The 10,177-nt window shown below is 36.7% G+C and overlaps 2 protein-coding genes across 4 annotated transcripts in view; both read left to right on the top strand.

The window, feature by feature from the left end:
• Nucleotides 1–1,475: 1,475 nt before the first annotated feature.
• The window catches only part of cdh31 (cadherin 31), a 54,136-nt gene continuing 45,434 nt past the window's right edge, over nt 1,476–10,177 (top strand). Inside the window, exons 1-2 of the mRNA XM_053493316.1 lie at nt 1,476–1,963; nt 3,552–3,589. Coding sequence (XP_053349291.1) covers nt 1,751–1,963; nt 3,552–3,589 — 251 coding nt within the window. The 5' untranslated portion in view covers nt 1,476–1,750. The remainder of the gene's footprint in view (nt 1,964–3,551; nt 3,590–10,177) is intronic.
• LOC128519554 (cadherin-1-like) lies at nt 4,209–9,926 on the top strand. Of its 3 annotated transcripts, XM_053493322.1 has the most exons (18): nt 4,209–4,351; nt 4,453–4,625; nt 4,705–4,815; nt 5,419–5,499; nt 5,579–5,734; nt 5,904–6,051; nt 6,153–6,325; nt 6,410–6,520; nt 7,146–7,220; nt 7,300–7,455; nt 7,613–7,760; nt 7,862–8,034; nt 8,114–8,224; nt 8,838–8,918; nt 8,998–9,153; nt 9,314–9,461; nt 9,563–9,735; nt 9,815–9,926. In XM_053493322.1, exons 1-18 carry the CDS (start codon nt 4,255–4,257, stop codon nt 9,920–9,922), a joined length of 2,379 nt encoding a protein of 792 aa, XP_053349297.1. In that variant the 5' UTR covers nt 4,209–4,254; the 3' UTR covers nt 9,923–9,926. The 3 variants fall into 3 exon arrangements, 1 of the variants encoding a protein (XP_053349297.1); XR_008357860.1 differs by having other exon boundaries at nt 5,425–5,499; nt 8,998–9,461; XR_008357859.1 differs by having other exon boundaries at nt 8,844–8,918; nt 8,998–9,461.

Raw genomic sequence — 10,177 nt, 5'->3', positions numbered from 1 at the left:
CTTTGTACACTTAGGACACATCCTGCTACTCCTATCAGCAGTCATGTAATCAGTAATCACCAGTGACTCAGATCTATTCGGACCTACCGATGATGCCTCCAAAGTGTTCCTGGTTTGAAGATGTTTTTTTTATTTTTATTTTTTTACTGATTTTGGATTATTGACTTCAGTTGCTGTCTGTGGAATTTCAGGGCTTTTGGTTTTGCGGAGCTCATTAAGTGCATTTCTTTTTTTTAAGAATGTGCCACATTGTGGATTTGGGCACTCCTATGGTAAATTGTCTATAGTCTATTGCTTCGGTAGGTCTGTTTTATTGTAGGCTAATCATGGCCTCCATTTCTTTAATCGAAGGCACAGGTACTTCTGTAGTTGAGGGCATTGGACTACTGATTGGAAGGTACCAGGTTTAAAACCCAAGCACCACCACTGGCACCAAACCCTCAACTGTTAGTTGCTCTGGATAAGGTCAAATGCCAGTGTTTACTTGCATTGGTGCATCACTACTAATAATAGTTAAAAGTAAAGAAAGTGAAAGTATTTTGCAAGATGGTTTGAAGGTATGCTGGAAGGCAGAAAACATGCCACATTGCCTTGACATGTTAAGGAGGACAAGCTTAATCATGTTAAATGACATACCATGCTAACAGATCCTTTTCTATTCCCATACCTCCATATCAGATATGTCAACTGTTTACTGAAAATGAGGGAGTACAAGTTCTAACAATCCCCTTACAGTAAATACACTAACCTTAAGACAGTTCATGGCAACTGTCCATTGTCACTCCTCAAACTTTATGCTACAGTTGCCCTCTTAAATTCCTCTATAAAAACAGAACACAGACCATTCGGGAGATGGAGACAACATCATAACCTGGATTAACAAGATTACATTTTCAAGATTTTTACATTTTTAAGACTTTATCAGATGGAATCTGTAAGCAGCATGAAGTTGGGAATTGTGATAATTTTAATCCAGGTAATTCTTTTATCATCTATGTTAGTTATATAGCACTTTTGTCACTATATGGTCAACTAATTTATTTAATATTTAATGTAATTGAGTTACAGTCTGCAACTTCAGGAATTGCCACTTTTTTTCCCCTTGCCCAGGTTATGTGGTGTGGAATTGGTGGGTCTCTGCCATGTTCCACTGGATTTGGTTCTGATCTTTTCCTATTCAGAGTTCCCAGAGAACACCTCCAGATGGACACAGTAATCGGCTCAAGTAGGAGAACAGTATCACAACATTAAACAGTATCACAGTTTTACAACTCAAATATCAGTGTAAAGCTAAAAAAAAAAAAAGGGATGACTTTGTGAACTTTTGTTTAACTGATCAATAGGCTTACTGGGTTTTGCAGTAAGATCCAGAGAAACCAAAATACCAGTATATAAAAAGCATTCTGTCACTTAATATAATCAACACATTTTATTATTAACGTATACACTTTACTGTTAAAAAAAAAACTCTATATACTTTTTCTTCAACGACAGTGAAGAAGATAAGTGTAAAATATGATTTCTTTGCGGTCCTTCAAGAAAATCAATTAGTTATGTTCTGCCTCTTGTTTTTCTTTCCATATGCCCATTTACAACCCGTTCACCAGTAGCATTTATTGCCATTTCTTCAGTAACTGCATTCTCTATCTAAATTTCAATACATCCTGTTGAATTTTGGGTGTTGTTTATTTTTCCTATCTTGCTTTCAGTTGTTTTCAATGACTGCAGTGGAAGAACACATACTGACTTCATGTCTACTGATACACGGTATCATGTGGAGTCAGATGGGACAGTAAAGCTGAACACACAGGTCACTCTTCATAATGGCTATAATATGTTCTCTGTCCATGCTTGGGACTCTATGGGAAAGAAACACACTGCATCGGTGAGAGTGGAACATCAGGGCAGAGCCAGCCACCAGAACAATCAGCAGGAAGATGTTGATAAGATCAAGTCTGATCAGGTACCTCTCTTAACTGTACCCTGACCTCTGTTGGACAAGCTGTAGGATTTTCTGTTGGCTTGAAAATTAATAGTTCCTACCTGTATTTGGGGTCTTGACATTTAAGATCACTGTGTGCGGCAAGTTTTATTTACAGCACACTATCATACCTCAGCTTATTTAGATTTGAAACAATGAAGTTTCCTCACTCTTTCTTTTTTTTATTTTTTTATTCTTACTTGTTTACCTGTTTAAACAGATATGCATTGGACAGAACATTGGAGAAAGAGCCAAAACAGAGTAACTCTACTGATGTCCTGTTTTTACTTGCTTTTTATACACTGTATTATCCTCAGTTTTGCCACTTCTTGAGTTTTCAAAATCTTCAAAATGATTTCTTTATTTTAGCAAAGGGTTCAGCAGATGGATGCAGTAGATGGTATTTAATATAATAACAGGCAAACTTTCTTGTTGGGGAGGGATGGGTTTACATATTAGTCTCTCACATGATTGATGGCAGTGCTATAACTAAAGTTAAGGGAGAAAATAAAAAAATCCAAAGAAAAGAAAGAATGGAGGGAAGGAGGAAGAAAGGAAGGAAGAATGAAAGAAAGAACACTGATTTAAATGATTATGAACTTGGCATGGTTGTTGGTGCCAGACTGGCTATCCAAAACAAAACAAAAAACCTTGTCTTCTCCAGCAACGCTGATGATAATCATTTCTGTGCAAGGTGATGCAAGCACTGCTGCATTGTCCAGGTCACATGGTCTTGTGCCCACTACAAACATCCACGGCGGTGGCCAGACGTTACCTGCAACGGTCATCTGGCATTCAAGCCAAAGCTGTGGAGTCGGTAGCGAATGGTTTGTCTGAAAACACTAGTACACCTCGCATCTCGTAAACGGGCCTGCAGCTGTGTGGCAGTTGCATAACGATGTCTGAGTGTACAGGTCTGTTGCGGTTTGTCACTCGTGGGGCTCTACTCCACTATATATAGAGAGAGGCAGGGAAGAATGCTACTTTAAAATGTAATTATTTAACATAATAATTATTTATTTAAATCATGAAATTAAGTAATTTTAGTCACAAAATTACGCTGTTTTTTTTTTTTTTTTTTTTTTTTGAACATTTGTGTTTATGTCTGCAGGGAGCCGGACAAACGAGTGTCTATGTAGGCACATATATTTTTTATATTTTATTATTTTTATATACTTATTTTTTTTAAGTATGTGACTTGAGGCTGAGCTCTATTTGGAATTTTTCAAATCATGCTTGGGGCGGAGCACTGTGCGCCCTGAACCCTCCCACTTTTGTTCTTAGCGAATTAATATTGTTTTAAAATATTTGGGCTCATGTGATTGGACCATTCTTAATGAGTCTTATTACCGATCAGCAGATTGTTAGTTAATGTATTAACTAAGTGGAATAGTGATTGATGTAGAAGCCACCTAAATATGAGAGAAAATTCTGTAATTTCTTTGCTAAAATACCCCTTCACAAGGAAAGTGAAGAAATAAAGAAAGAGTATTTATGAAGTCTAACCCTTTCATAAAAAATATGGGTGTTTGGTGCAACTAAAAATAATGCTTTTTTGATTGCATTATAGATTAAAACCCACTCAGTTCTCTTGGCTTCGGAGTTTCCAAAATCAGGTGGGTTGCAAAGGAGAAAAAGAGAGTGGGTGATTCCTCCGATCTATTTGATGGAAAATAACCCTAAAGGCCCTTATCCCAAACAGATTGTCCAGGTATGTAGAGCTGATCTAAAATGAAGTTAATATAAATTAATATTCCCTCTTAATCTTTTATGTCAAGTTGTCACATTTTCTGCACAGATTAAGTCTAATTATGCCAAAGAAACAACAATGGTGTACAGCATCAGTGGTGAAGGAGCAGACCTGCCCCCAGCAGGAACTTTCACAATAGCAAGAAGCACTGGCTGGCTCATGGTATCAAGGCCTCTAGACAGAGAAGCAAAGGATAAATATGTGGTAAAAATATTTTTTTCAGTTTTGCTTCATTTTTCATCAGGTCATGGCAAGTGTTCTAAAAGTTCTACGGCAGCAGAAAAGATGCTCCTGTATAAGAATATTTGTTTGGGTTATAATACATTTACATTTACATTTAGGCATTTGGCAGATGCTCTTATCCAGAGCGACTTACAAAAAGTGCTTTAATGTTTACATCATTGGATGAATACTAACACTTAATAAGTTACCATGTTTTTTTTTTTGTTTTTTTTTTTCATTTTAACTTTAGCTGGTTGCCCATGCTTATTCACCTACTGATCCCAGCGTTAAAGAAGATCCCATGGAGGTTATAGTCCAAGTGCTGGACCAGAACGATAACAGTCCTGTGTTTACCCAAAATGCATTCCATGGCAGTGTACGAGAAGCTGCAAAAATAGGTAGCAATATCAGTAATGTTACACAGCAAAGAAATGTATTCTCTATCACACTCTACATGCAATCACAAGGGTTCACACTCTTTATGACCCTCTCACCAAAGGAGTTGAGTTCATGACCATCACAGCCACTGATGCAGACGATCCAGACACTGACAATGCTGATGTCAGGTACTCCATCATCAGTCAGACTCCACCAGAGCCAAAACCAAACATGTTTGCCATCAACCCTGTCAGTGGAGCAATTCGAGTGAATGCTGATGGACTGGACAGAGCGGTGGGTGTACAAAACAGGTTCCAATCGATTACTTGAGTTGATGTAGAATGTATAATGGAAATATGATTGTTGCTTTTAGAAATATCCTGAATACAATCTGGAGATTCAAGCAGCAGATCAAAAAGGAGAAGGTCGTGCAGCCAAAGGAAAAGCTATCATCACTGTAACAGACAACAATGACGAGTCCTCGGTAAGACAGTTAAGAGTTGTTGTGGTCTGTAGATTTTTTAAAAACTGCATGTAAAACTACTAATTATTAATTCATTATATTTGTTTCTCAAATAACACATACAGTGCATGGCAGTGAATATTTTTACATTTACATGCTTGTGACTTTGTCTCTGTTAGATAGTGTCTACATCAGATATGACATTACTGTATCACTAATTTAAGCAACTCGGAATTAACAAAAGGTCTTGTTGATGCTGCCAGTGTCAATGAAGGAAACCCAAATGAATTTACTTTAACTACAGAAACTCAACTGTCTTAAAAAGCCTGAAATTATTCTCTATTGATGAATATAATTCATACTGATTTGTTTGATGAAACAGTTTGTGGAGAAATAATTAACAGGTAGCTAGTTATAAATTATACTGTTGTAAAATGTCTATATTCTCCTATGTTTCATAAACTGTGAGACACAGCATTGTTACAACAGAAGACAGATTTCAGTGCATTTGATCACATGTTGATGTCTCTTAAGACTTTTAATTGTAAATGATGAAATATAAACGGATAAATATGAAATGAGACATATCTTAGAACCTTTCCTGAATAATTATTATTTGTTTAGACAAAGGTGAATTGGGTGATTCCACCAATCTCATTGATGGAAAATGACGCTAAAGGTCCGTTTCCCAAGCAGGTTGTCCAGGTATGTAGAGTTGATCTATAATTAAGTTAATATGACCTAAATTTTATTTTTATTTCGAGTTGTCACATCTTGTGCCCAGATTAAGTCCATTCAAGCCAAAGAAACACCAATGGTGTACAGCATCACCGGTGAAGGAGCAGACCTGCCTCCAGTGGGACTTTTCACAATAGCAAGAAACACTGGATGGCTCTCTGTGTCAAGGCCTCTAGACAGAGAAGTAAAGGCTAAATATGTGGTAAGAATTTTTTTTTATATAGTTTTGCTTCATCTTTTATGAGATTATGGCAAATATTTTAATAGACTGAGGTATATGCCAACAGAAAAGATTGTGCTACAGTATATCAGAATATTGGTTTGTTTGTTTTATTAATTTGCCAAATTTTTATTTTTCGTTTTAACTTCAGGTGGTTGTCCGTGCTCATTCACCTACTGATCCCAGCGTTAAAGAAGATCCCATAGAGGTTATAGTCCAAGTGCTGGACCAGAATGATAACAGTCCTGTATTCACCCAAAATCCATTCCTTGGCAGTGTACCAGAGACTGCAAAAATAGGTAGCAATATCAGTAATGTTACACAGCAAAGAAATGTATTCTCTATCACATTCTACATGCAATCACAAGGGTTCACACTCTTTATGACCCTCTCACTAAAGGAGTTGAGTTCATGACCATCACAGCCACTGATGCAGACGATCCAGACACTGACAATGCTGATGTCAGGTACTCCATCATCAGTCAGACTCCACCAGAGCCAAAACCAAACATGTTTGCCATCAACCCTGTCAGTGGAGCAATTCGAGTGAATGCTGATGGACTGGACAGAGCGGTGGGTGTACAAAACAGGTTCCAATCGATTACTTGAGTTGATGTAGAATGTACAGTATAATGAAAATATGATTGTTGCTTTTAGAAATATCCTGAATACAATCTGGAGATTCAAGCAGCAGATCAAAAAGGAGAAGGTCGTGCAGCCAAAGGAAAAGCTATCATCACTGTAACAGACAACAACGACAAGTCCTCGGTAAAACAGTTAAGAGTTGTTGTGGTTTGCAGATTTTTAAAAAAAATCTAAAGTCTTCATGTAAAACTACTAATTATTAATTCATTATATTTGTTTCTCAAATAACACATACAGTGCATGGCAGTGAATATTTTTACATTTACATGCTTGTGACTTTTTCTCTGTTAGATAGTGTCTACATCAGATATGACATTACTGTATCACTAATTTAAGCAACTCGGAATTAACAAAAGGTCTTGTTGATGCTGCCAGTGTCAATGAAGGAAACCCAAATGAATTTACTTTAACTACAGAAACTCAACTGTCTTAAAAAGCCTGAAATTATTCTCTATTGATGAATATAATTCATACTGATTTGTTTGATGAAACAGTTTGTGGAGAAATAATTAACAGATAGCTAGTTATAAATTATACTGTTGTGAAATGTCTATATTCTCCTATGTTTCATAAACTGTGAGACACAGCATTGTTACAACAGAAGACAGATTTCAGTGCATTTGATCACATGTTGATGTCTCTTAAGACTTTTAATTGTGAATGATGAAATATAAACGGATTAATATGAAATGAGACATATCTTAGAACCTTTCCTGAATAATAATTATTTGTTTTCATTACATCTAAGGTGAATTGGGTGATTCCACCAATCTCATTGATGGAAAATGACGCTAAAGGTCCGTTTCCTAAGCAGGTTGTCCAGGTATGTAGAGTTGATCTATAGTTAAGTTAATATGACTTAAAAATAAAAATTATGTCAAGTTGTCACATCTTGTGCCCAGATTAAGTCCATTCAAGCCAAAGAAACACCAATGGTGTACAGCATCACCGGTGAAGGAGCAGACCTGCCTCCAGTGGGACTTTTCACAATAGCAAGAAACACTGGATGGCTCTCTGTGTCAAGGCCTCTAGACAGAGAAGTAAAGGCTAAATATGTGGTAAGAATGTTTTTTCAGTTTGCTTTATCTTTTATCAGGTCAGGGCAAATATTCCAATAGACTGAGGTATATGCCAACAGAAAAGATGGTCCTATATCAGAATATTTGTTTGGGTTTTATTAACTTGGCATATTTTTATTTTTCATTTTAACTTTAGCTGGTTGCCCATGCTTATTCACCTACTGATCCCAGCATTAAAGAAGATCCCATAGAAGTAATAGTCCAAGTGCTGGATCAGAATGATAACAGTCCTGTCTTCACCCAAAATCCATTCCTTGGAAGGGTATCAAAAACTGAAAAAATAGGTAGCTATAGCAATACCATTACACAGCAAAGAAATGTATTCTCTATCACATTCTACATGCAATCACAAGGGTTCACACTCTTTATGACCCTCTCACTAAAGGAGTTGAGTTCATGACCATCACAGCCACTGATGCAGACGATCCAGACACTGACAATGCTGCTGTCAGCTACTCCATCATCAGTCAGACTCCACCAGAGCCAAAACCAAACATGTTTGCCATCAACCCTGTCAGTGGAGCAATTCGAGTGAATGCTGATGGACTGGACAGAGCGGTGGGTGTACAAAACAGGTTCCAATCGATTACTTGAGTTGATGTAGAATGTATAATGGAAATATGATCGTTGCTTTTAGAAATATCCTGAATACAATCTGGAGATTCAAGCAGCAGATCAAAAAGGAGAAGGTCGTGCAGCCAAAGGAAAAGCTATCATCACTGTAACAGACAACAATGACGAGTCCTCGGTAAGACAGTTAAGAGTTGTTGTGGTTTGCAGATTTTCCAAAAAAATCAAAAGTCTTCATGTAAAACTACTAATTATTAATTCATTATATTTGTTTCCTAAATAACACATACAGTGCATGGCAGTGAATATTTTTACGTTTACATGCTTGTGACTTTTTCTCTGTTAGATAGTGTCTACATCAGATATGACATTACTGTATCACTAATTTAAGCAACTCGGAATTAACAAAAGGTCTTGTTGATGCTGCCAGTGTCAATGAAGGAAACCCAAATGAATTTACTTTAACTACAGAAACTCAACTGTCTTAAAAAGCCTGAAATTATTCTCTATTGATGAATATAATTCATACTGATTTGTTTGATGAAACAGTTTGTGGAGAAATAATTAACAGGTAGCTAGTTATAAATTATACTGTTGTGAAATGTCTATATTCTCCTATGTTTCATAAACTGTGAGACACAGCATTGTTACAACAGAAGACAGATTTCAGTGCATTTGATCACATGTTGATGTCTCTTAAGACTTTTAATTGTGAATGATGAAATACAAACGGATAAATATGAAATGAGACATATCTTAGAACCTTTCCTGAATAATTATTATTTGTTTAGACAAAGGTGAATTGGGTGATTCCACCAATCTCATTGATGGAAAATGACGCTAAAGGTCCGTTTCCCAAGCAGGTTGTCCAGGTATGTGGAGTTGATCTATAATTAAGTTAATATGACCTAAATTTTATTTTTATTTCGAGTTGTCACATCTTGTGCCCAGATTAAGTCCATTCAAGCCAAAGAAACACCAATGGTGTACAGCATCACCGGTGAAGGAGCAGACCTGCCTCCAGTGGGACTTTTCACAATAGCAAGAAACACTGGATGGCTCTCTGTGTCAAGGCCTCTAGACAGAGAAGTAAAGGCTAAATATGCGGTAAGAATTTGTCTTTCCAATTTTGCTTTATCTTTTATTAGGTCATGGCAAATGTTCTAATAGACTGAGGTATATGCCAACAGAAAATATGCTCCTGTATAAGAATATTTTTTTTGGTTTTATTAATTTACCTTATTTTTATTTTTCATCTTAACTTCAGCTGCTAGTCCATGCTTATTCACCTACTGATCCCAGCATTAAAGAAGATCCCATAGAAGTAATAGTCCAAGTGCTGGATCAGAATGATAACAGTCCTGTCTTCACCCAAAATCCATTCCTTGGAAGGGTATCAAAAACTGAAAAAATAGGTAGCTATAGCAATACCATTACACAGCAAAGAAATGTATTCTCTATCACATTCTACATGCAATCACAAGGGTTCACACTCTTTATGACCCTCTCACTAAAGGAGTTGAGTTCATGACCATCACAGCCACTGATGCAGACGATCCAGACACTGACAATGCTGATGTCAGCTACTCCATCATCAGTCAGACTCCACCAGAGCCAAAACCAAACATGTTTGCCATCAACCCTGTCAGTGGAGCAATTCGAGTGAATGCTGATGGACTGGACAGAGCGGTGGGTGTACAAAACAGGTTCCAATCGATTACTTGAGTTGATGTAGAATGTATAATGGAAATATGATTGTTGCTTTTAGAAATATCCTGAATACAATCTGGAGATTCAAGCAGCAGATCAAGCAGGAGAAGGTCGTGCAGCCAAAGGAAAAGCTATCATCACTGTAACAGACAACAATGACAACTGACTCGGTAATAGTTATTGTGGTTTCCAGATTTTTCAAACAAATCAAAAGTCTTTATATAACTTTATATAAAATACTGATTATTAGTTCATTATATTTGTAATTTATATGACACACGCACAGTAAATATTTTTACATTAAGGAACTAGGAGCTTATAAAAGGCCCTGTTGTTGCTGCCAGTGTCAATGAAGGAGACACATAAATCAATCTACAGTATATACAGGACAGCTTTTTTTTTAAATCCTGAAAATATCCTC

This window comes from Clarias gariepinus, chromosome 3 (genome assembly GCF_024256425.1).
Source record: "Clarias gariepinus isolate MV-2021 ecotype Netherlands chromosome 3, CGAR_prim_01v2, whole genome shotgun sequence".
In the NCBI taxonomy this organism is placed as follows: Eukaryota; Metazoa; Chordata; class Actinopteri; order Siluriformes; family Clariidae; genus Clarias; species Clarias gariepinus.
Note: the sequence above shows the minus strand (reverse complement) of the source record. Positions and strands in the feature narration are given on the sequence as shown.

What these genes read in the sequence shown, in the direction of transcription:
- LOC128519554 (XM_053493322.1), top strand. Translation starts at nt 4,255, where the DNA reads ATGGAGGTTATAGTCCAAGTGCTGGACCAGAACGATAACAGTCCTGTG. An exon ending in AAGTAAAGGCTAAATATGTG is followed by an intron (nt 5,735 to 5,903) that starts GTAAGAATTTTT and finishes TTTTAACTTCAG; the next exon opens with GTGGTTGTCCGTGCTCATTC. An exon ending in CTGATGGACTGGACAGAGCG is followed by an intron (nt 6,326 to 6,409) that starts GTGGGTGTACAA and finishes TGTTGCTTTTAG; the next exon opens with AAATATCCTGAATACAATCT.